The sequence below is a fragment of the Oncorhynchus gorbuscha genome, linkage group LG05 (genome assembly GCF_021184085.1).
Source record: "Oncorhynchus gorbuscha isolate QuinsamMale2020 ecotype Even-year linkage group LG05, OgorEven_v1.0, whole genome shotgun sequence".
Classification (NCBI taxonomy): Eukaryota; Metazoa; Chordata; class Actinopteri; order Salmoniformes; family Salmonidae; genus Oncorhynchus; species Oncorhynchus gorbuscha.
Genome location: NC_060177.1, coordinates 13,500,279 through 13,526,177, shown reverse-complemented (window position 1 = coordinate 13,526,177; position 25,899 = coordinate 13,500,279). Strand labels below are relative to the sequence as shown.

The 25,899-nt window shown below is 43.1% G+C and overlaps 3 protein-coding genes across 4 annotated transcripts; 2 read left to right on the top strand and 1 right to left on the bottom strand.

Moving 5' to 3' along the window:
- Positions 1 to 250: 250 nt before the first annotated feature.
- LOC124035544 (E3 ubiquitin-protein ligase AMFR-like) lies at positions 251 to 12,672 on the bottom strand. Of its 2 annotated transcripts, none has more exons than XM_046349012.1 (14): positions 12,524 to 12,672; positions 11,531 to 11,918; positions 11,329 to 11,421; positions 10,818 to 10,982; positions 9,685 to 9,837; positions 8,947 to 8,987; positions 7,217 to 7,349; positions 5,053 to 5,186; positions 4,696 to 4,806; positions 4,316 to 4,518; positions 4,016 to 4,122; positions 3,637 to 3,771; positions 3,222 to 3,412; positions 251 to 2,691 (listed from the first exon to the last, which is right to left on the bottom strand). In XM_046349012.1, the coding sequence occupies exons 2-14, from the start codon at positions 11,816 to 11,818 to the stop codon at positions 2,541 to 2,543; spliced, it is 1,905 nt and encodes a 634-aa protein (XP_046204968.1). In that variant the 5' UTR covers positions 11,819 to 11,918; positions 12,524 to 12,672; the 3' UTR covers positions 251 to 2,540. The 2 variants fall into 2 exon arrangements, with proteins under 2 accessions (XP_046204968.1, XP_046204969.1); XM_046349013.1 differs by having other exon boundaries at positions 12,375 to 12,656.
- A 3,161-nt stretch (positions 12,673 to 15,833) lies between these two features.
- On the top strand, positions 15,834 to 17,295 carry LOC124035012 (leukotriene B4 receptor 1-like). The gene has a single exon (XM_046348403.1). The coding sequence runs from the start codon at positions 15,851 to 15,853 to the stop codon at positions 16,904 to 16,906; it is 1,056 nt and encodes a 351-aa protein (XP_046204359.1). The 5' UTR covers positions 15,834 to 15,850; the 3' UTR covers positions 16,907 to 17,295.
- Positions 17,296 to 17,745: 450 nt separating this feature from the next.
- Positions 17,746 to 19,718, top strand: LOC124035011 (leukotriene B4 receptor 1-like). The gene has a single exon (XM_046348402.1). The coding sequence runs from the start codon at positions 17,784 to 17,786 to the stop codon at positions 18,840 to 18,842; it is 1,059 nt and encodes a 352-aa protein (XP_046204358.1). The 5' UTR covers positions 17,746 to 17,783; the 3' UTR covers positions 18,843 to 19,718.
- The last annotated feature ends 6,181 nt before the right edge of the window (positions 19,719 to 25,899 follow it).

The window sequence follows — 25,899 nt, the reverse complement described above, 5'->3', positions numbered from 1 at the left end:
CTTGTTGACAACATGACAGAGCGGAGCAGATTACTGTTCCATTTGAGAAGGGTGCTCCTCCCTCACTGCATAGCACGGTGCACTGCGGTTCAGCTGAATCAAACTCTCTCACTGGTAACATTGTGGGAGGCAACCCATCTGTCTAGAAAGAGATTACTCAATATCTAGAGCAGTGGTTCCCAACCTGGGGTATTAGGACCCCTAGGGGTACATGGCCTATCCACAGGAAGCAAAGAAAAGCTAGTTTGGCTGTAGAGAAGCTCTGTTTATTATTGATCATTTGTTCATGTTACTTGAGCAGTTCTTACAAAAACTACATTATTTACACAAACAAACCATATATTCTTGATTTAGGCACAAAATATGAGGAAAGCTCAGTCCAAAAGATTAATTCATGTTTTTGATTAAGATTAAATATACAATGGTTAAAAAATAACCCCTTATGAATATAAAAATATGACATGGATATGAAAATATGATCAATAGCTTGAATCAATGAAAAACTGACTAGTGTATTTTGTTTTTAACAAGAGGTGCATCTCTGAAACAGTTAGTAGAAACTTCTTACAATCCCACAGATGAAACAAGCTGAAAGAGAGAGACACAAAAATATGCACATCTCAAAGAAAGAAATCTGCATCATGTGAAAGTTCATGGGATCAATGTTCTTTGGGGTAAAACGTAAACTATAGCATTCCATTGTGATTCATGCATATCTATCAATCAACTTTAAAAAGCCTCGAGTTATCAAAGACATCCAACACATAGGCCTACATATCGTCTGCAAGAATCCAACACATAGGCCTACATATCGTCTGCAAGAATCCAACACATAGGCCTACATATCGTCTGCAAGAATCCAACACATAGGCCTACATATCGTCTGCAAGAATCCAACACATAGGCCTACATATCGTCTGCAAGAATCCAACACATAGGCCTACATATCGTCTGCAAGAATCCAACACATAGGCCTACATATCGTCTGCAAGAATCCAACACATAGGCCTACATATCGTCTGCAAGAATCCAACACATAGGCCTACATATCGTCTGCAAGAATCCAACACATAGGCCTACATATCGTCTGCAAGAATCCAACACATAGGCCTACATATCGTCTGCAAGAATCCAACACATAGGCCTACATATCGTCTGCAAGAATCCAACACATAGGCCTACATATCGTCTGCAAGAATCCAACACATAGGCCTACATATCGTCTGCAAGAATCCAACACATAGGCCTACATATCGTCTGCAAGAATCCAACACATAGGCCTACATATCGTCTGCAAGAATCCAACACATAGGCCTACATATCGTCTGCAAGAATCCAACACATAGGCCTACATATCGTCTGCAAGAATGAACCTACCAGTACATGGAGTGTAGGAATGGAGTGTGAGTGAGTGAATCAGATAGATTCATCAGTATTCAAACCTCAACCCAACTCCTCTGAGCCCATACAGTCTTCTGTACCTCTATCAATGGATGTTTAATACAGTGTAGGTATGCTTTGGGAAGTTTTAGAGGTATACAGACTGCAGATAGAAACCACTGGTTGACCTATAGGTCAGGGAGCCACTCTATAACTCTGTACCGGTGAGAGTTTTACTGTCTGTCAGGAGACAAAAATATTACGTCTTCCTATTTAGATAGTGTTCTTTCTTGGGTGGATATGTGACATTTAACACATTATTAACAACCAGGTCTCCACAACGCCCATAATTTAAACTCTTCTACTCTCTCTCTGCAGCATTGTGGATAAAGTACATTCATATTTCGATGAGTGACATTAAGTGACATTCTCTTAATTAAAATTTTTAAAAGCTTCAATGTTTTCATCTATTAAACCTACTCTTAATTCACAGTTTTCACTCCATTCTTATAAAATAACATCAGTATGTTATCAACCCAACCCATGATATCAATAGCTCATTACAACACAAATATTTTTGTTGTTGAATAAAACCAATACAAACTATGTCCCACTCTATTACACTATGAGCTGTATGTAGCAACAGCACCTTAACAAACCCTAACTAACCTCAGCAGCATCCTCGGACTGTGACGCCATGCTCTTTCCTTCCCCATCATGGCCAGTAAAGAGAATGGCAGGTAAGTCTAGTGAAGCTGGGGGGCTAGAGCTATGTGATGACAGGTGTGCACTTCAGAAACTCAGACAGACACCCACCACTCCTTTAAAACGCTGGTGATCCATGTCCAATTAAGCCTCTGGTGCCTGGTGAAAGTTCAGAGGAGGCTGGTACCATTCCCAAGGCCCAGTTCTCATATCTCACTAGGGCAGCCTAAAACTGCAGAGCCCCTGTGCCATGTGCAGCCAAAGCCCATGCTTCTTGTAACACTTTGTAATGTAATGTTTTTATTTAGGTAATTCCAATGATCATATAATGTAAAGAGCTCTTTCGTTGGAGGTGCCTCTTAGGTGGGACATGAGGAGTTTGGTGGACACTCCAAGGGCATTAGGTGTGGGTTCGAGGCGAGACTGTCGGTGGGAGTTTACAGTCCAGTGTAGTCTCAGGGAGCAGAGTCTGGTTGGCTCTGCATGCGTCTCTCTGCAGCTGCTGCCATGGTCCTGCGTCTCAGCATGGTCACGTCTGAGACAGGGGCGTCTTCCTCCAGAGTGGGCAGGTCCTCCTCGTCCTCTGGGCTCTTTCTCAAGTATCTCCTGTGGGGAAATGAATTGAGGTCAATGTGGGTTGTGTTCAGCAAACACAAAACAGAAGGAAATGCTCAGAAACAGAGAGTCGCAGGGAGAAACTGTCTGTACCAGTCCAATAAGAAACTTTCATTTTGCTAAACTTTTGCTGTGCTGTGTCCTTATAAACATAACAGTGATCTCAGTCATTTAGTTACAATAGAGCTATTCTGCTACTGTAGTTACTCAGTAAAAGGGCCAGTGACTGAACCCTGACCTAACAGACACGAAACCACCACCAAGACAGCAACAGGTGTTTGCTCTTATCTAAGAAGACTCTTATTTTGAAAAGATTGTCAGCTGAGGCCTGTTCAGGATGCCTGGTCACGTTGCAAAACATTCAGACAGAAATTGATTGCGTAATAAGATATGATTGTCTGCGAAGTTGAATAGGGTAGGCTATATTTCTATCTGCAAAGCTGGGAAGGTTTCCCCTCACTGAATACACCCGTTTCGTTTGACAGACTGGTCTAGTATTGCCGGTGGTGACAGTACAGTACCTGCGTGCCTGTTGCAGCAGCTCATCCTTCCTCTGTAGCAGCATCTTCTGTCTCTCCTCTGCAGACTTGGAGAAACGGCTTCCTCTGACCTCCAGGCTGTTCAGCTCTCTGGGAGCAGTATCCACCCCCCCACTGGCTCCTGCCCCCTCCTCTGGGGTTGGGTTCACCTGCACGGGGGAACGCTCAGCCGCCTGGAGGGGGAGAGGCAAGACATCTTTAATCAACACCAGTTAACACCACAGTATACACCTTTAAACACATTTGACTAGATCCTGAACTCATTCCCTCTCTTTTTCTGCCTAACCCTCAGAAAGAGGCAGTACAATCACACACAAGGAAAAAGTGTAGGCCTTCTGGGTTCTATATGTGAACCACCATGGTCAAAATACCCAATGAACTGAACTGGAGGACCTACCAGAGCAGGGAAGGGCACCACGATGCGTCCCTCCAGGATGTTGTCGGTGGTGACCTCCACAGAGCGGGTCAACTGCAGGTCCTGCAGCACCAAGTGGTAGGGAACCTGAGGAAACATCTCCTGGATCTGATGGGCCTGTGGGGAGTAGAACACTATGTTACCCAGCAGCCACCTCCATTCTAGTCAAGTCATATTGCTGCAATGAATACATTGAAAACAAAGCTGTTGATGAAGGGCAGGTGTAAAAACAATCTTCAAAGCTCAGATGATGCTTGCGAGACCTCTTGGAAGGATTAAACCTAGTCCAGGACTAAAAAACATGCTGAAAGGAGAATCCCCTGGTGTCCCGGGAGGGGATTAGAGTAAGGCTGTGACTCACCATGGTGTTGAGCTGAGAGTTGTTGGCCTGCTGAGCGATAGCCAGGATGTTAGTTGTGTGCATCACCTCTACTGAGAAACTAGGCAGCCAGCTGGCGATGCGGGAGCCTGGGAGGAGACATCACCACAATAATCACTACCTGAAATGTGCACTATAACAAATGTCTAACAGTGTGATGTCTGTCTATGTGACTATCAACATGTTATATGCCAGAACTCATCATCATCATCAACCATACTCAATAGAGTAGTCCATTCAGTGAGATCACCTGTGTTGTAAAACAAGTCTGTATGGCCTTACCATCAAAGTGGAAGAAGTGATTGTGTTGGTTGAGGTGTGGTCTGGCGTCTGCAGCGGGGCCTCCAGGGCCCAGGTTGTTGTCCAGTGGGAGGCCAGCCCCCTGCTGCTGGCCTCTGGCCGGGCCTCCATCACCGCTGATGTTCAGGGACATCCTGCATGTTGGACACGACGTGTCCTGCTCCAGCCACGACCGCAGGCAGGAACTGAGGAATAGCAAACAGGAACGTTAATGTACACAGATACTCATCAAACACAGGTACAGACAACACTCTTAGTGTCACTCAAAACATCACCCACATAATGCAACATTCAATCAAGTGTGAGGAAATAATGACTCCTGGGATTTTAGAGGTGCCAAGGTGGCTGGGTCAGTCTCTTACTTGTGGAAGAGGTGTCCGCAGGGCAGTTTACGTGCTGTCTGCATGGTGTCCCAGCAGATGGCACAGTCATCGCTGTTGGCTACCAGCTCCTCGGCTGTGGCCACTGCAAATCTGAGAGGTAAAGAGCATAACAAATCTAGATCAACAACTGAACTAGTCTCATAAATAGCTAACCGCCAGATAGCCCATCATAAGAAAGCAGAGAGACGAGATTCACACAACACACACTGCTACAGCTTCATGCACTGAGTCTCAGCTGAGAGTGAAAGAACACCACCCATCACCTAATAAGTAACAGTAGGGATGTATTATATACAAGACAGTGAGAGCCATCAGTAGGCTGGTCAGTAGACAGACCTGGCCTCCATGTTGTTGATGACACGGAGGTAGTTCTTGTGGCGTCGGATGCGGCGCTGCACCTCATGGAACAGATACCTCAGCTGCATGAAGATCACCAGACTGGCCATGGACAGCCAGATATTACCAAAGAGCTGAGGGGACAGGAGTCAAACGTTAAACACAGCTCTAAGATATTACTAAAGAGCTGAGGGGAGACGGGAGTCAAACGTTAAACACAGCTCTAAGATATTACTAAAGAGCTGAGGGGAGACGGGAGTCAAACGTTAAACACAGCTCTAAGATATTACTAAAGAGCTGAGGGGAGACCGGAGTCAAACACAGCTCTAAGATATTACTAAAGAGCTGAGGGGAGACCGGAGTCAAACACAGCTCTAAGATATTACTAAAGAGCTGAGGGGAGACCGGAGTCAAACACAGCTCTAAGATATTACCAAAGAGCTGAGGGGAGATGGGAGTCAAACGTTAAAACTGCTCTAAGATATTACTAAAGAGCTGAGGCGAGACAGGGGAGTCAAACGTTAAACACAGCTCTAAGATATTACTAAAGAGCTGAGGCGAGACAGGGGAGTCAAACGTTAAACACAGCTCTAAGATATTACTAAAGAGCTGAGGGGAGATGGGAGTCAAACGTTAAAACTGCTCTAAGATATTACTAAAGAGCTGAGGCGAGACAGGGGAGTCAAACGTTAAACACAGCTCTAAGATATTACTAAAGAGCTGAGGCGAGACAGGGGAGTCAAACGTTAAACACAGCTCTAAGATATTACTAAAGAGCTGAGGGGAGACAGGAGTCAAATGTTAAAACTGCTCTAAGATATTACTAAAGAGCTGAGGGGAGACCGGAGTCAAACACAGCTCTAAGATATTACTAAAGAGCTGAGGGGAGATGGGAGTCAAACGTTAAAACTGCTCTAAGATATTACTAAAGAGCTGAGGCGAGACAGGGGAGTCAAACGTTAAACACAGCTCTAAGATATTACTAAAGAGCTGAGGGGAGACAGGAGTCAAATGTTAAAACTGCTCTAAGATATTACTAAAGAGCTGAGGGGAGACCGGAGTCAAATGTTAAAACTGCTCTAAGATATTACTAAAGAGCTGAGGGGAGACCGGAGTCAAACACAGCTCTAAGATATTACTAAAGAGCTGAGGGGAGATGGGAGTCAAACGTTAAAACTGCTCTAAGATATTACTAAAGAGCTGAGGCGAGACAGGGGAGTCAAACGTTAAACACAGCTCTAAGATATTACTAAAGAGCTGAGGGGAGACAGGAGTCAAATGTTAAAACTGCTCTAAGATATTACTAAAGAGCTGAGGGGAGACCGGAGTCAAATGTTAAACACAGCTCTAAGATATTACTAAAGAGCTGAGGGGAGACAGGGGAGTCAAACGTTAAACACAGCTCTAAGATATTACTAAAGAGCTGAGGGGAGACAGGGGAGTCAAACGTTAAACACAGCTCTAAGATATTACTAAAGAGCTGAGGGGAGACAGGGGAGTAAAACGTTAAAACTGCTCTAAGATATTACTAAAGAGCTGAGGCGAGATGGGAGTCAAACACAGCTCTAAGATAATACTAAAGAGCTGAGGCGAGATGGGAGTCAAACACAGCTCTAAGATAATACTAAAGAGCTGAGGCGAGATGGGAGTCAAACACAGCTCTAAGATATTACTAAAGAGCTGAGGCGAGATGGGAGTCAAACACAGCTCTAAGATAATACTAAAGAGCTGAGGGGAGATGGGAGTCAAACACAGCTCTAAGATATTACTAAAGAGCTGAGGGGAGATGGGAGTCAAACACAGCTCTAAGATATTACTAAAGAGCTGAGGGGAGATGGGAGTCAAACACAGCTCTAAGATATTACTAAAGAGCTGAGGGGAGACCGGAGTCAAACGTTAAAACTGCTCTAAGATCAAACTCAACTTTCATCTAACTGAATACTGTGGTTCTCTCTCAATGAATCTTTCCTCGATTACTCTCATCATCTGAGAAGAGACACCATGGAGATAGAATGCAAGGAATCAAAGAAAGACTAATTGAGATAAAGCCCTTATTTTAAATTCAGGCTAGTTTAGTCAGCAATCTTGTGGGCCTCTTGGTGGTGCTCTTACCCATTCAGTTAGTTCCCTTACTAATACCAGCCCGTAGTGCTCCGTCACTCACCAGCATGTGAATGTGGTGCATAAGGTCCAGGGACAGCATAGACAGCTCCATGATGAAGTCAGTGTAGTAGACGTAGGAACCTTTACTCTCCCAGGTGCCTGGGTGGTTCAGATCCCACAGGTGAATGGTGTACCTGCAGAGAAACAGACTTAGTCAGAACCCTGCCCTGGTCACAATAATGCCTTTTTATTTGGACATTTTTGCACCTATGCTTTTGAATTGTGCATACCACAAATCAAATGTATTTATAAAGCCCTTTTTACAGAAGTAGCTGTCACTAAGTGCTTATTCAGAAACCCAGCCTAAAACCCCCAAAGAGCAAGCAATGCAGATATAGAAGCACAGTGGCTAGGAATAACTCCCTAGAAAGGCAGGAACCTAGGAAGAAACCTACTGGTGGCAAGAAAAAGTATGTAAACCCTTTGGAAATACCTGGATTCCTGCATAAATTGGTCAAAGAATTTGATCTGCTCTTCATCTCGGTCACAACAATAGACAAACACAGTCTGCTTAAACTAATAGCACACAAACAATTAAACGTTTTCATGTCTTTATTGAACACACCATGTAAACATTCACAGTACAGGGTTGAAAAAGTATGTGAACCCTTGGATTTAATAACTGTTTGACTCTCCTTTGGCAGCAATAACCTCAACCAAATGTTTTCTGTAGTTGCGGATTAGAACTGCACAATGGTCAGGAGGAATGTTGGACCATTCCTCTTTACAAAACTGTTTCAGTTCAGCAATATTGTTGGGATGTCTGGTGTGAAATGCTTTCTTGATGTCATGTCACAGCATCTCAAATCGGGTTGATACTCCAGAAGGCGTATTTTCTTCAGTTGAAGCCATTCTGTTGTTGATTTACTTCTGTGTTTTGGGTCGTCGTCCTGTTGCATCACCCAACTTCTGTTGACCTTCAATTGCAGGCAGATAGCCTAACATTCTGCTGCAAAATGTCTTGATAAACTTGGGAATTCATTTTTCCGTCAATGATAGCAAGCTGTCCAGGCCCTGAGGGCAAAGCAGCCCCAAACCATGATGCTCCCTCCAACATACTTTACAGTTTGGATGAGGTTGATGTTGGTGTGCCATTTTTTCTCCACACATAGTGTTCCTTCCAAACAACTCAACTGTAGTTTCATCTGTCCACAGAATATTTTGCCAGTAGCGCTGTGGAACATCCAGGTGCACTTTTGCAAACTTCAGATGTGCAGCAATGTTTTTTTTTGGCCAGCAGTGGCTTCTTCCGTGGTGTCCTCCCATGAATACCATTCTTGTTAATTGTTTTACATATCGTAGACTCGTCAACAGAGGTGTTAGCATTATCCAGAGATTTCTGTAAGTCTTATAGCTGACACTCTAGGATTCTTCTTTACCTCACTGAGCATTCTGCACTGTGCTTTTGCAGTCATCTTTGCAGGACGGCCACTCCTAGGGAGAGTAGCAACAGTGCTGAACTTTCTCCATTTATAGACAATTTGTCTTACCGTGGACTGATGAACATCAAGGATTTTAGAGATACTTTTGTAACCCTTCACAGCTTTATGCAAGTCAACCATTTATAATCTTAGGTCTTCTGAGATCTCTTTCATTCGAGGCACGGTTCACATCAGGCAATGCTTCTTGTGAATAGCAAACTCAATTTTTGTTTGCTGGTTCATTCTAGATCCGCTATGTCATCTGTGTTGCAGTGCAAGAGGGTCTGCATTCTGCAAGGAAGGGTCTTACCTCATGATGACATGTCCAGTCCGCACAGTAACCAGCAGACACTGAAAGACAGAGAAAGACATAGGAATTATACATAAGTATTTTATACATCCTTTTTTTTGTGGGAAACAAATGTAACGGATGACAATGACGTAATACTAATTTGTGACTGAGTAAACCTCCTTGTTAATGTAACTTACAATAAAACAACAGCTGGAACAAACTCCTGCAGGATGGTAGTCCCAACTCCCCAGGAGGTTCAGCCAGCCCTGCTCTAGTCTACACCAATACTCTCCGCCCAATAGAGAGCAATAGTAAGGGGGTCTTTTTGTAGGCACTAACTCTGCCATGGTTCGTTGGAAAAAGTCTATGGGGAAATTAACCGAGTTTTCATAGGGTCTTTAAATAAATGCCTAAAATAAAGTCTGTGGTAAACACAGGCTTAGGAGATCTGAAACATTTTGTTCTATAAGAATCTTCATCAGCTAACGTCACCTTTTGAGAATGTTTAAACATTTACGTAATCAGAAAAAACACAAATGTTTCATAATTCATAAAGGTCATGTTAACTGACTGATATTTTCTCATAGAACAAAATGTATAACATATCCTAAGTCTGTGTTAACCTCAGACCTTATTTTCGGTGTCTATTCCAAAACCCTATTCTTTCCCCATAGGAATTTCTGAATGAACCAAAGGTAACTAATTTCCGTTTATTAGGACTACATGCTGGTGAGCTCTTTAGGGTTAGGTCCTCACCTCGGCAGCCATGAAGGAGAGGGTGTGCATGCCATGGGCAGCGCCCAGCAGAGCACAGACCACAGCCAGACCACAGCAGCCCAGCAGCAGGGACACCAGTAGGGTAAGGACACGCACATGGCTGTTCATAGAAGTAGTGGGAGAGAAGGACAGCTGCAAGGGGGAACAGGTACACATTAACCTACTGTATACACTCATTCATAAAGAGAGATTACTAATCACAGATGTAGACGGACACGCACACCTACATATAGCTTGTACTTGCAAACAAAGAGCGACACACAACAATATTGACACAGGTACAGAGAGACACATACAGGCTTGTTATGCAGCCTTTCATCTAACTTTTACTGCAGACAGCAGCAACAAAGTACAGCACTACAACAGGTACCATGTCAGCTGATATGATAAGGGTCAAACCTAACACCCATTGATTGCAGACAGAGAGATGTCATTCTTCACAATATGGTGTGATGTTCTGTTTTCCTATAGCTACAGCACACTAACTAAATGTTCTTCTTAGTTTTTTTGTAGTCCCCCACTCTGTAGTTTGAATCTATGAAGTGACTGAAACATTAGCTAAACCTAAGACCCTGGCCTACATACATACAGCAAGAACTTGGCTTATTAATAGGTCTGGCCTGGACCGGAAAGAGACCCGGTCTATGGCAGTCACTGTGACTGAATGTATAGCAAACAGCATCATATCACTGGCATCTAACATAAGTATATACGTTTACAGTGTAAACAAGTCAACAAGGTCACTCTCCCTACAGTACAGTGGGTGGGCCCATCTACATTTGGTCATTTCCTTATTTCAGTTTTTTATTCAGTGCTCTAATAAGTTGTCATGCATACTGTATAATAGCACTTGTTACCCAATAGAACTAGATTTGGAACATTTATTTTTATTTTTAATGAATTGAACCTTTATATCATGCTGTTACTCATAATATTTAAAACTACTCATGACAAATATTATATAGCTGTTATAAAGGCTTTATGAATGCATTCATAAAAACACCTACAGTAAAGTGTTAAGCTATCTTAAGATGAACGCACCAATGTAAGTCGCTCTGGATAAGAGCGTCTGCTAAATGACAAATGTAATGTTAGAGGTTGATGAGACATACATATTCAAAGCGGTCCTTGCACAGCTGGACCATGAGGTGGAGGAAGACCAGGGCAGAGAACCACAGACACCACATGACCACCTCCTCCACCATCTGAACGTTCAGCACCCCGAAGATAAAGATGAACTTATAGAAGATGAAGTTCCAGAACTTGTCTTTAAGGTGCTGAGGAGAGAGAGGAGGGGAGTGGAGTAGAGAGGAGATGGGAAGAGAGAGGGGCGGAGAGGAGAGGTCAAGACATTAGAACATGGATGGAGTGGTCAGAGTACACTAATAGTCTCAAACCACCAGTGTAGATTTCAATGATAAGATCTTGTTTTGTGGACTATTTGTGGACATTTCTACTATAGTTTACATAAACAGTTAGATGCCTAACCTTCAATAAGGTGACATGCCAAAAAGCAAACACTTGAGAAAACATGCAAGTACCATGTTGACATGTGAGTACACACAAGGCTTATCAAATTATCCCAAATAGTTATTAAGTTACCACCGCAACTCCAAGCCTCACCTGCTTCTCACTGACTCGAAGGGGCCCAAAAACCATGCACTGGATCATCTTAGCAATTAACATCAGAGAACAGCAAGCTGTATTCACCAACACCTGAGGAGTAGAGAAGAGCAGACCACTTAGCAACCATGTAACAACTAAGTAACATAACAACAATATTTTGATGCTTGCCTGAGTTGAGCCTATCTTGAATAAGACTTACCCATACAAAGAGACTGTCAGTGACCAGGTACCACATAACAGTGGTCGCCAATTCTGTATCTGCACCCAAAACATCATCGCTAGTCACATGATCTAGGCCTAGGCCGCCTCTATTATCCCCTACTAAGGGTGCAGGTGGTGGAGGCTCGTCCATGTCTGGAACCCCGAACCCCTGTTCTGTCACAGTAGTGTAGGCGCTGAAGATGCTTCCAGCCAGCAGAGCCACACTCAGCGCTGTGTAGGTCTGCAGACTGGGCCAGGGAAACCTCTCCAGGAACAGCAGAGGCATTGGAATGTTAATGTTGGAGGTGTCTCACACACAAGACTTGTGAAGTTAGGCCTAATAGGCTTGACACTGTTTTTCACCACACCGTAGCTCTGTCAACAACCTGCAGGGAAGGAAAACAAATTAGTAATGCTACTGTAGGTAATGGTAATGCATGGAACTAGCTAGTTAGTGTAACGGTAGTAAGCCTGAGCAACAAGCCCTCTGTCTAGTACTAGTTTCTAGTGTTGTTTCACTGGCTAGAGACAGTTGTAGAGTGCTAGCTGAGCAGCTAAACTTGATAGTTAAGTTCATATTGTTATTAGCTAGCTACCTACCTAGCCACCGCTATCAAAACAACGCCCGTTTTGGTCCAGCTAACTAGTGAGTGCTAGACTAATGTTGCATGGAAGCTAGGTAGCTGTTAGCTACACGATTTGACAGCTAGCTAGCTACCCAATGTTGTATAGTTCAAATAAAACAAACTCCTATAGGGGACCTGATATTGCTTATACATGAGCACTTTAGCTTGCTGGCTGTGTAGTTAAAAGGTCCAAGTTCTCCAGCTAGCTAACGTTACCTGTCCCACAGTCTATCCGATGTTTCCGTACTCGGTAGAGGTTGCTAACTAGCTAGCATTAGCAACTAGCTAGTTAGCTAGTTGATGATTATGAAATACACCGAACCAGTCTGGTTAAAATTTGAGCAAAGACATTTCACTCAACTTACAAATGAATCAATTTGACATTAACTAGCTAACTTCATGTCCAACATCCAATTTCCCCTTGTTGAGGTTGACAGTAGACTACGTTAAAATTCCCCGATCCGTGGTTATTGCTGCGTTCACACACTAGTCGGACCTAGGAAACTCGGAAATGTCCATCTTGCTAAGTCGTTGGCCGCGGCACGTGTATAACTTCAACCAGTTAGTAAGTCGGACGTTTCCGAGTTTCCTAGTGCCGTCTAGTGTGTGAACGCGGCATATGTTGACGACATCTTGTTTATTTCTCACAGGCTGGAGAAAAACAATCTATGCTGGAGACCCAGGACATGAAATTCTGAGCGTCATCACAGCAACTTTCAACATAAAAGTCTATCAAGTGCAATGTTGTCCAGTAAAATCAGGGTTGGGGTGTAACTGATTACACGTAATAATTTTACATGTCTAATTAGGAAAAACAATTACCTGTAAATCCCTTACTTTACCAGCAAAAATATTGCAATCAGATTACAGATACTTTTGAACAACTAGATGATTACTTATTGGATTACTTTTTTATTCAGAAAGGATGTTTGCAAAAAAATAAATTCTGACATCTTTCTGTTTTCTCAATGACTTTCAATTCAACATTTTTTTTAAAGTGCACGATTAAGTTTGACACACCAAAGGAGTTTGATGGATCATTTTATCTTTATTCTATTGACTCTTGAGGAAAAAGTGATCCAAAAGTAATGTAACTAGGATTACAGTTAACTGTGAAAGTAATCAGATTATGTTCTTGAGTTTGTGTTATCCTAGTTACATTACTGATGACAAGTTTGTAATACATTACATTTAGAACGTAACCTACCCATCCAAAAAATCTAATAATAAAAAATAAAAAATTCATGACAAACCCTGTTTACAGCAGGTATAAAAGGTGCAGTCAAATGCTTATGCACTAGCTTCCTCAACAATACAGTAGAGTAATCAATAATAACAACGAAAAGAGTCAACCCTATGTCAAATAAAATGCTATTTTTCACGAGCGAAATACAACAAGCGTAGACTTTACCGTGAAATGCTCACTAGGAGTTAAAAAGTAAGAAAAAAATGTTGCTAAATAAAAATAGTAACATAATAAATTAACAATAACGAGGCTACAGTATATACAAGGAGTACCGGTACCGAGTCAATGTACAGGGGTACAATGTTGTTGAGGTAATATGTACATGTAGGTGGGGTAAAAATGACTAGTCAATCAGGAGAGATAATAAACAGAGTAGCAACAGTGCATGTGAAGAGTGAAAAAGTGTGAAAGTGTGTCTATGTATGAGTGTGTGGTGTCAATATGCATGTGTGTGTGTGTTTGAGCGTGTGTGTGTGTGTATGTGTTGGAGTGTCAGTGTAGTATGTGTGGGTAGAGTCTACTGAGTGTGCGTAGACCCAGTGCAAGAGAGTTAGGGCAAAAAAAAGGGTGGTGGAGGGGGGTCAATGTACAGTAATGGCCAAAGGTTTTGAGAATTACACAAATATTAATTTCCACAAAGTTTGCTGCTTCAGTGTCTTTAGATATTTTTGTCAGATATTACTATGGAATACTGAAGTATAATTACAAGCATTTCATAAGTGTCAAAGGCTTTTATTGACAATTACATGAAGTTGATGCAAAGAGTCAATATTTGCAGTGTTGACCCTTCTTTTTCAAGACCTCTGCAATCTGCCCTGGCGTGTTGTCAACTTCTGGGCCCATTCTGACTGATGGCAGCCCATTCTTGCATAATCAATGCTTGGAGTTTGTCAGAATGTGTGGGTTTTCGTTTGTCCACCCGCCTTTTGAGGATAGACCACAAGTTCTCAATGGGAATAAGGTCTGGGGTGTTTCCTGGCCATAGACCCAAAATATCAATGTTTTGTTCCCTGAGCCACTTAGTTATCACTTTTGCCCCATGGCAAGGTGCTCCATCATGCTGGAAAAGGCATTGTTCGTCACCAAACTGTTCCTGGATGGTTGGGAGAAGTTGCTCTCAGAGGATGTGTTGGTACCATTCTTTATTCATGGCTGTGTTCGAGGCAGAATTGTGAGTGAGTCCACTCCCTTGGTTGAGAAGCAACCCCACACATGAATGGTCCCAGGATGCTTTACTGTTGGCATAACACAGGACTGATGGTAGCGATCACCTTGTCTTCTCCGGACAAGCTTTTTTCCGGATGCCCCAAACAGTCGAAAAGGGAATTCATCAGAGAAAATTACTTTACCCCAGTCCTCAGCAGTCCAATCCCTGTACCTTTTGCAGAATATCAGTCTGTCCCTGATGTTTTTCCTGGAGAGAAGTGGCTTCTTTGCTGCCTTTCTTGATACCAGGCCATCCTTCAAAGTCTTTGCCTCACTGTGTGTGCAGATTCTCACACCTGCCTGCTGCCATTCCTGAGCAAGCTCTGTACTGGTGGTGCCCCGATCCGGCAACTGAATCAACTTTAGGAGACGGTCCTGGCGCTTGCTGGACTTTCTTGGTCACCCTGAAGCCTTCTTCACAGAAATTGAACCGCTCTCCTTGAAGTTCTTGATGATCCGATAAATGGAATCTTACTGGCAGCAATTTCCTTGCCTGTGAAGCCCTTTTTGTGCAAAGCAATGATGGCGGCACATGTTTCCTTGCAGGTTAGCATGATTGACGGAGGAAGAACAATGATTCCAAGCACCACCCTCCTTTTGAAGCTTCCAGTCTGTTATTTGAACTCAATCAGCATGACAGAGTGATCTCCAGCCATGTCCTCATCAACACTGACACCTGAGTTAACGAGAGAATCACTGACATGATGTCAGCTGGTCCTTTTGTGGCCAGGCTGAAATGCAGTGGAAATGTTTTTGGGCGATTCAGTTCATTTGCATGGCAAAGAGGGACTTTGCAATGAATTGCAATTCATCTGATCACTCTTCATACCATTCTGCAGTATATGCAAATTGCCATCATACAAACTGAGACAGCAGACTTTGTGAAAATTAATATTTGTGTCATTCTCAAAACGTTTTGCCCACGACTGTAAAACATGCCCAACACAATGCATTCATGCACTAAAAATAATTATTGTATAAACTGTAATGGGGAAGGCATACATAATCTACTGTAAAAAAATAAATACAATGCAAAATACATAAAATATTTAACAACCTTAATTTTTCTTCGTCACATCTAGCTAACCACATTACTGTCACACTCAGACAGAAACCCTGGTTTGTTTTATTACAGAAGTAAAGTGACCGTTACTGCTTTCGAGGCCAAGGGTGATATAAGGAAGTACTCCCCAGACAAAATCATTATTTCTTAGGAAACAGCAGTTGACTGCGGTGCAAAATGAAGAGCTCGGGCTCCTCCGTCTCAGACAATGATGATGCATTGTTTAATGAAACATCAACCATAGGGCGATCAGTAGTCTGTGTGATCCTGGGCATGTCGTTCCTGGTGGGGGTCCCGGGGAACCTGCTGGTGATCTGGACCATCCTCAGGCACGTCCAGCAGCGCTCCCACACCGTGGTGCTCATCCTCCACCTGGCTGCTGCAGACCTGCTGGTGCTCATCACCCTGCCCCTGTGGATCTACTCCCTGGCCCGCTCCTGGGTGTTCGGGGAGGCATCCTGTAAGGCCATGGTGTACATCATCAACACCTGCATGTACAGCAGCGTCTTCCTCATCACCCTCATGAGCATCGAGCGCTTCCTTGTCATCCTGTACCCGTTCAAGATGTTGCGCTGGAAGACCAAGGCAATTATGGACAAGGCTCTAGTGGCTATCTGGGTTCTGGCTTTCCTTTTAGGGATCCCATCCATTCTTACCAGCTCTATGGATGAGATCAATGGGACTGAGCAGTGTCTTTTCAAGGAGTACAGCTCAGTGGCCCAAGAGGTGGTGTTCTTATGCCTGGAGAGCTTGGTTGGCTTCGTGGTCCCCTTCTCCACCCTGGCTCTCTGTTACTGTCTAGTAGCAACACACTTGAGGACAATGCATTTCGGCAGCAGCAAACAGAAGTCGACAGTTCTGATCAGTAGTGTGGTGGTAGCCTTCGTTCTCTGCTGGCTTCCTCACCATGTCCTCAACACTGTAGACCTAGTCAGCATCCTGACAGAGGATCCAGATGAAGCTGTGCCTGTTTCAGTGGCCCAGACTGCAATAGTGTTTATCTCTGGAGCGCTGGCCTTCATTAGTAGCTCTGTGAACCCTGTGTTCTATTCCTTCGCTGCAAGGAACTTCCAGGGCAGTCTCCAGGAGTCCCGCATGGTCAGGCTGTTCCAGGAACTCTCCTCACACACATCCTCCAAGCTAAGGGGATCTGGCAACACAATAGGATCAGAAAACACAATGTCCTCAGTAAGGCCAGACTGCAACAATACCACAGACATAACTACTGTGTAGGACTACAGAGATGGTGGCGCTGGATAAGAGCATTCTGGATAAGTCGTTCTGGATAAGAGCATTCTGGATAAGTCGTTCTGGATAAGAGCATTCTGGATAAGTCGTTCTGGATAAGAGCATTCTGGATAAGTCGTTCTGGATAAGAGCGCCTGCTAAATGACTAAAATGTCAAATGAAAACTGTGACCTGATCATTGATTCAGATGTCAGCATTGATGAGAAATAAATATGTCTAGAATCTAGAAGTTTGATTAACAGTTGTATTTTTATGATCATGGTACAAAATGTAGATATTGTTGTGGTCCTTGTGAAATACGGTGAGAAAAGCTCACACAAGTAATTCAATTGTGACTATTTCAACACAATAAAGCGATTGCATTTGCTCATAAAGTGGTATAATTTAAATAACATTTATTCATGGTCATGTTACAATTCCTTGAATATTATTTGATTTAACCTTTATTTTGTATTTACATTCATGTTACATAAAATAACACACTGCCTTACTCTATTTGATCATAATTAAGTTCACAATAAAGTTCATATGACATCAATAAAAGTAATTTGTGGTCAATACAATTGTTTGAACTCTTAAAATAGCTCAGAAGATATACTTTTCCAGACAGTGCCACAATAAGGACCCACTGGATGACTCAGTGCTATGTCTCTCACAGAATGATGGCTCTGTGAAAAACCAACCTCTTTCCTGTTCTCCTCAGCAAAGTCAAAGGGAAGTGAAAGCTTGCTGGTGCAGCACTTTTTTTCTGTCTGAGTATGTACACCAGATAGAAGGCACGTAAAGCGAGGTGAGGCAAGGCGATCGGCAGCATCAACCAGAACCATTCGATCATCAGCTGTCTTCAGCTTCAGAGTCCACCATGGCTCCTGATGAGTTTCCTGGCGGGACAGTGGTGGCCTGTGTGATCCTGGGCATGTCGTTCCTGGTGGGGGTTCCGGGGAACCTGCTGGTGATCTGGACCATCCTGAGGCACGTCCAGCAGCGCTCCCACACCGTGGTGCTCATCCTCCACCTGGCTGCTGCAGACCTGCTGGTGCTCATCACCCTGCCCCTGTGGATCTACTCCCTGGCCCGCTCCTGGGTGTTCGGGGAGGCATCCTGTAAGGCCATGGTGTACATCATCAACACCTGCATGTACAGCAGCGTCTTCCTCATCACCCTCATGAGCGTCGAGCGCTTTGTAGCTGTGCGACACCCCTTTGCCTCAGCCGGCTGGAGGAGGAAGAAGGCCTTGAATAAAGTTCTTCTTATTCTGTGGGCTGCTGCGTTCCTATTCAGCACCCCGGTCTTTCCCACCCAGGTGGTGGAGGGGGACCTTGGGGAGGAGCATTGCCTGTACAGGGACTACACCTCAGACGGCCAGGAGGCAGTGTGTGTTCTACTGGAGACGCTGGTGGGCTTTGCTGTCCCCTTTTGCATTCTTGTGGTCTGCTACAGCTGTCTCTACAGCCGCATTGCACAGATTACCTTTAAGTCCAAGCGTAAGTCCATGGGGTTGATTGCAAGCATGGTAGTGGTGTTCGCATTATGCTGGACCCCTCACCACGTCGGCAACGTGCTCTCCCTCGTCATCCTCACCATCAAGGGGTCCCACCGAGAGGCCGCAGCGCGTATAGAGAGCGTCAGAACCACCATGACTTTCATTGCTGGAGCGCTCGTGTTCATCAGTAGCTCGGTCAACCCTTTGCTCTATGTGTTTGTGGCGCGTACGTTCCGGCGTTCTCTGAGGGAGACAGGCATTCAGAAATTGTTCCGGCATATCTCAAGCACAGCTCCCGGAGAGGGGACTAAAGAACTGTCCTTTGTGACCAAGAGACCAAGCATCTCTCAGACACAGAGCCACAGCTCCCAGTGTGTTACAGAGCCTAAGGAACAAATGGATGTACTTATAAATGTATGTGAAAACGTTTCTTCCTGAGATTGAAAACAATGTTTATCATATGTTTTTGATAAAGATTTTTGTGTGTAAATGACACTGTTTAATTGGTCACATTGTTTCTATATGTTAACTAACTTAAAATGTAGAAGAGCAATTGTTAGTAATGTTTACGTCAAACATAATGCACATAAAAACATTAAAATAGGTTCTGTATATAATTTTACCTGTGGTGAATTTGAATTAACTTTTGAAATACTTTTTAACATATACACATTTTTCTATGTAGGCCCCACTGTGTTAGACACATTTTTCTATGTAGGTCCCACTGTGTTAGACACATTTTTTTATATGTAGGCCCGACTGTGTTAGACACATTTTTCTATGTAGGTCCCACTGTGTTAGACACATTTTTCTATGTAGGTCCCACTGTGTTAGACATGTTTTTCTATGTAGGCCCACTGTGTTAGACACATTTTTCTGTGTAGGTCCCTCTGTGTTAGACACATTGTTCTATGTAGGTCCCTCTGTGTTAGACACATTTTTCTATGTAGGCCCCACTGTGTTAGACACATTTTTCTATGTAGGCCCCACTGTGTTAGACACATTTTTCTATCTACGCCCCACTGTGTTAGACACATTTTTCTATGTAGGCTCCACTGTGTTAGACACATTTTTCTATGTAGGCTCCACTGTGTTAGACACATTTTTCAGTTGTGGTATCATGCTCATTTCATGCTCAAATGTTTTTATATTCCATGTGCCACAGAAGAAAGAGCTTCATAGAAAAAAAGGAACATAGTGTCACTGTATATGTTTGTCTGAAGCTATATGATATGAGTATAATGACTGAGTGTACTGTATGTATTCAGCTGCTTATCTTGAGGCCTTGCCTCAATACATTTATTTTAGACCCTCCTGATCTGGATAGAATATATTTCACCCACAGCTTTAGCCTTCATGATAACGGCAACCACAGATATCAGACTCTTCCTGTCATACTGAGCTTTCCAACTGTCTTCATACTGATCATTTCATTGTTATAGTTGAAGTCAATGAACATGTGTATGTACCCCATGCCATATTTTTTATATTTTTTATTTAACCTTAATTTACCTAGGCAAGTCAGTTAAGAACAAATTCTTATTTACAATGACGGCCTACCCCGGCTGAACCCGGACAACACTGGGCCAATTGTCCGCTGCCCTATGGGACTCCCAATCATGGCCGGATGTGATACAGCCTGGATTCGAATCAGGGACTGTAGTGACGCCTCTTGCACTGAGATGCAGTGCCGTAGACCGCTGCACCACTCGGGAGCCCTTTATGCGTTTATTTAAATAAAAAAATACTTATTTAAAAAAAGTATCACTGAAAAAATGTGTTGAAATTGTTTCGAAGACCATTATAAACTGGGTGGTTTGAGCCCTGATTGCTGATTGGCTGACAGCCATGGTATATCAGATCGTATACCACGGGTAAGACAAAACATCTATTTTTACTGCTCTAATTACGTTGGTAACCAGTTTATAATAACAATGTGGCATTTCGGGGATTTGTGATATATCGCCAATATACCACGGTTAAGGGCTGTGTCCAGGCACTCCGCAAAGCGTCGTGCTTAAGAACAGCCCTTAGCCATGGTATATTGGCAATATACCACACCTCTTCGTGCCTTATTGCTTAATTATAAGTGTTACAAAAAAAAAATTTCAGTCAGAAATTATAAATCCTCTAGTTCTGTTGTTCCAGGCTACACGAAACATCTGTTCTGCGACAGCACGAGTCATGCTTTCAACTTCCCTCTCATCTACGGAGATTGCAACATGAAAATCTGCCTTGTGTCCCCTTTGACCATTGACGAAATGAGGAATTGTGTACTACTCTTTGGCACATTCATATTGGAGAGAGTAGGAAGGAGTAAGTAACGCAGTATTTGGCTGGGAGTCAGACGGGGCTCTGTCTCATCCTGCTCCAGTAAGCTTGGCTCTATTCAATGTGTCACTCTGTCACTCAGACAAACGTGCACACACACATGTACGCGCGCACGCACGCGCACGCATGCACGCTCACACACACACACACACACACACACACACACACACACACACACACACACACACACACACACACACACACACACACACACACACACACACACACACACACACTGAATGGAAGAATTACTGCAGGAGACCACTCCAGGGCTGGGCAGGGCAGCTTGTGTCAACACAACCCAATTACAGGACAACACTGCCTAAATTGTTTTTCACCTGCACCTGTAGTATGTACAATATTAATGTAAGGGGTGCGGTGATCTCCGTTACCCTCTGTATATTTGTGAAAAATTATACTGTGACACTGTCTCCAGTAATCACAGCTGTGGGTGGTGGTGCTGGCTGCTGCCCCAGCAGGTGCTCCTGTCTTGTCTGAACTTGTCTGGCCTGGGCTGCTGACTAAAACCCACTGTTGTCACACTGACAGAGGCCGAAACAGCCTGCGGCTTACCTACATCATATGACTGTTAACTAACCAATGGCCTTGGCTCATGTCTTGCTTCACTGATGTTGCTTGCATGGAGTGTAATAGGCTACACTCAACTGCACACTGAAAACGAGGTGTAACAGGTTTGAAACTGATTATCATCTCCTCTTTGACTTTCTGTGAGTCACAGTTATCGGTGTGACAATGTAATTATGGAAAATTACAGTGGGTAAATGGTGTGACGTGTGTTATGTGTGCAGAGCACATCAGCAAGAGGACTCTGCCAAGCTCTTAACGTGTGGTGCAAAATGAGGAAACAACCGTCAGTGTGTGACAAAAAGTTAGCAGGGTGTCAAACACATGTAAACCACTAGTCACAGCTTGCCAGAGTAGGATTGTCTCTCTAGTCTTGAGAGAAAGGACAAGTTCATTCAGAATTTAAGTTTCTCACCATTAACACTCACTGAAGGAAACACAAAACATGGAGACCGACTACCTTATGGCAATTCCCTTTATGTGTAGATATAAACACGTGAGAAATACAGTGGGGCAAAAAGGTATTTAGTCAGCCACCAATTGTGCATGTTCTCCAACTTAAAAAGATGAGAGAGGCATGTAATGTTCATCATAGGTACACTTCAACTATAACAGATAAAAGGAGAAAAAAAATCCAGAAAATCACATTGTAGGATTTTTTATGAATTTATTTGCAAATTATGGTGGAAAATAAGTATTTTGTCAATAACAAAAGTTTATCTCAATACTATATATACCCTTTGTTGGCAATGACAGAGGTCAAACCTTTTCTGTAAGTCTTCACAAGGTTTTCACACACTGTTACTGGTATTTTGGCCCATTCCTCCATGCAGATCTCCTCTAGAGCAGTGATGTTTTGGGGCTGTTGCTGGGCAACACAGACTTTCAACTCCCTCCGAAGATTTTCTATGGGGTTGAGATCTGGAGACTGGCTAGGCCACTCCAGGACCTTGAAATGCTTCTTACGAAGCCACTCCTTCGTTGCCCGGGTGGTGTGTTTGGGATCATTGTCATGCTGAAAGACCCAGCCACGTTTCATCTTCAATGCCCTTGCTGATGGTAGGCTTTGTTACTTTGGTCCCAGCTCTCTGCAGGCCATTCACTAGGTCCCCCCGTGTGGTTCTGGGATTTTTGCTCACTGTTCTTGTGATCATTTTGACCCCACGGGGTGAGATCTTGCGTGGAGCCCCAGATCGAGGGAGATTATCAGTGGTCTTGTATGTCTTCCATTTCCTAATAATTGCTCCCACAGTTGATTTCTTCAAACCAAGCTGTTTACCTATTGCAGATTCAGTCTTCCCAGCCTAGTGCAGGTCTACAATTTTGTTTCTGGTGTCCTTTGACAGCTCTTTGGTCTTGGCCATAGTGGAGTTTGGAGTGTGACTGTTTGAGGTTGTGGACAGGTGTCTTTTATACTGATAACAAGTTCAAACAGGTGCCATTAATACAGGTAACGAGTGGAGGACAGAGGAGCCTCTTAAAGTAGAAGTTACAGGTCTGTGAGAACCAGAAATCTTGCTTGTTTGTAGGTGACCAAATACTTATTTTCCACCATATTTTGCAAATAAATTCATAAAAAATCCTACAATGTGATTTTCATTTTGTTTGTCATAGTTTAAGTGTACCTATGATGAAAATTACAGGCCTCTCTCATCTCATACATGACAGTCCCATCATACATCACAGTCCCATTATACATGACAGTCCCATTATACATCACAGTCCCATCATACATCACAGTCCCATTATACATGACAGTCCCATTATACATCACAGTCCCATCATACATCACAGTCCCATCATACATCACAGTCCCATTATACATGACAGTCCCATTATACATCACAGTCCCATCATACATCACAGTCCCATCATACATCACAGTCCCATTATACATGACAGTCCCATTATACATCACAGTCCCATCATACATCACAGTCCCATTATACATGACAGTCCCATCATACATCACAGTCCCATTATACATGACAGTCCCATCATACATCACAGTCCCATTATACATGACAGTCCCATCATACATCACAGTCCCATTATACATCACAGTCCCATTATACATGACAGTCCCATTATACATCACAGTCCCATTATACATGACAGTCCCTGTAATATAGGAGACCACCAAACATATAATGTCTTAAACACACTTTCTCTGACACAGCAGGGCCCAAAAGCTTTCATCTGAGTTTCATACACTCAATAGGGTGAAAAGAGGTGATTAGACAAATGTCCTTTCCTTTGTATTGTGTACAGCCCATAGTTACCTAAAGTACAGAAGGAATGGGCCTAGAGAGCAACAAAACACACCATCCTGGAACCAGGCCATGGGTTAACAATTCACAGGGCTCCCAAGAGGCAGCAGACGTGTGCCATGTGCCTGGGCAAGTACCTGTAGGAATGTACATGAGTTTTTTTCTTGTAGCCTAGCTATGAGGTATGTATAGGCCTTTCATTTTACTTCACTACATTCCTAAAGAAAATAATGTTATTTTTACTCCATACATTTTCTGTGAAACCCAAAAGTACTCATTACATTTTGAATGCTTAGCAGGATGGGAAAATTGTCAAATTCATGCACTCATCAAGAGAACATCCACGGTTATCCCTATTGCCTTTGATCTGGCGGACTTACTAAACACATGCTTCCTTTGTAAATTATATCTCAGTGTTGGAGTGTGGCCCTGGCTATCCGTCAATAAAAAAACAAGAAAATTGTGCCATCTGGTTTGCTTAATATAAGAAATGTTAAATTATTTACATTTACATTACATTTAAGTCATTTAGCAGACGCTCTTATCCAGAGCGACTTACAAATTGGTGCATTCACCTTATGACATCCAGTAGAACAGTCACTTTACAATAGTGCATCTAAATCTTAAAGGGGGGGGGGTATACCTCAACTTTTACTTTCAATACTTAAGTATATTTTAGCAATTACATTTACTTTTGATACTTAAGTATGCTTACTTTTACTAAAGTATGACAATTGGGTACTTTTTCCACCACTGGTATGTTGTATGTATAGACCTTAGAAAATATAATGCATTTTATGAGACATTTTCCCAAGACTTACCGTTGAGTTATTTTATGTCCTTCCACACAGGTGTGCTGTCACTCACACAACCAGTTTCTATGAACAGATCCGACCACCAAGCCATAAGACTGTTGAACAGTTAATCAAATGGCTACCCTGACTATTTGCATTGACACCCTTTTTATTTGCACTGACTCTGTTGCACTGGCTCTGTCCTCACTCACTGGACTGTACCCACACACTTAACTATACTACACTGACACACCAACACACATAGACTACATACGACGACATGCACTCACTCTCACACACACACTCACACACACACACACACACACACACACACACACACACACACACACACACACACACACACACACACACACACACACACACACACACACACACACACACACACACACACACACACACACACACACACACACACACACACACGCATATTGACGCCACACACACATAGACACACTTTCACACACGCTGTCTTGTTAACAAACTATAGTTTTGGCAAGACGGTTAAGACATCTACTTTGTGTATGACACAAGTAATTTTTCCAACAGTTGTTTACTGAAAGATTATTTAACTTAGAATTCACTGTATCACAATTCCAGTGGGTCAGAAGTTTACATGCACTAGGTTGACTGTGCCTTTAAACAGATTGGAAAATTCCAGAAAATTATGCCATGGCTTTAGAAGCTTCTGATAGGCATATTTACATCATTTGAGTCAATTGGAGGTGTACCTGTGGATGTATTTCAAGGACTACTTTCAAACTCAGTAACTCTTTGCTTGACATCATGGGAAAATCAAAAGAAATCAGCCAAGACCTCAGAAAAATAAATTGTAGACCTTCACAAATCTGGGTCATCCTTGGGAACAATTTCCAAACGCCTGAAGGTACCACATTCATCTGTACAAACAATAGTACGCAAGTATAAATACCATGGGACCATGCAGCCGTCAAACTGCTCAGGAAGGAGATACGTTCTGTCTCCTAGAGATGAACGTACTTTGGTGTGAAAAGTGCAAATCAATTCCAGAACAACAGCAAAGGACCTTGTGAAGATGCTGGAGGAAACGGGTACAAAAGTAATATATATCCACAGTAAAATGAGTCCTATATCGACATAACCTGAAAGGCCGCTCAGCAAGGAAGAAGCTACTGCTCCAAAACCACCATAAAAATGCCAGACTACGGTTTGCAACTGCATATGGGGACAAAGATCGTACTTTTGGAGAAATGTCCTCTGGTCTGATGAAACAAAAATAGAACTGTTTGGCCTTAATGACCATCGTTATGTTTGGAGGAAAAAGGGGGAGACTTGCAAGCTGAAGAACACCATCCCAACCGTGAAGCACGGGGATGGCAGCATCATGTTGTGGGGGTGCTTTGCTGCAGAAGGGACTGGTACACTTCACAAAATATATGGCATCATGTGGAAGGAAAATTAGGTGGATATATTGAAGCAACATCTCAAGACATCAGTCAGGAAGTTGAAGCTTGGTCG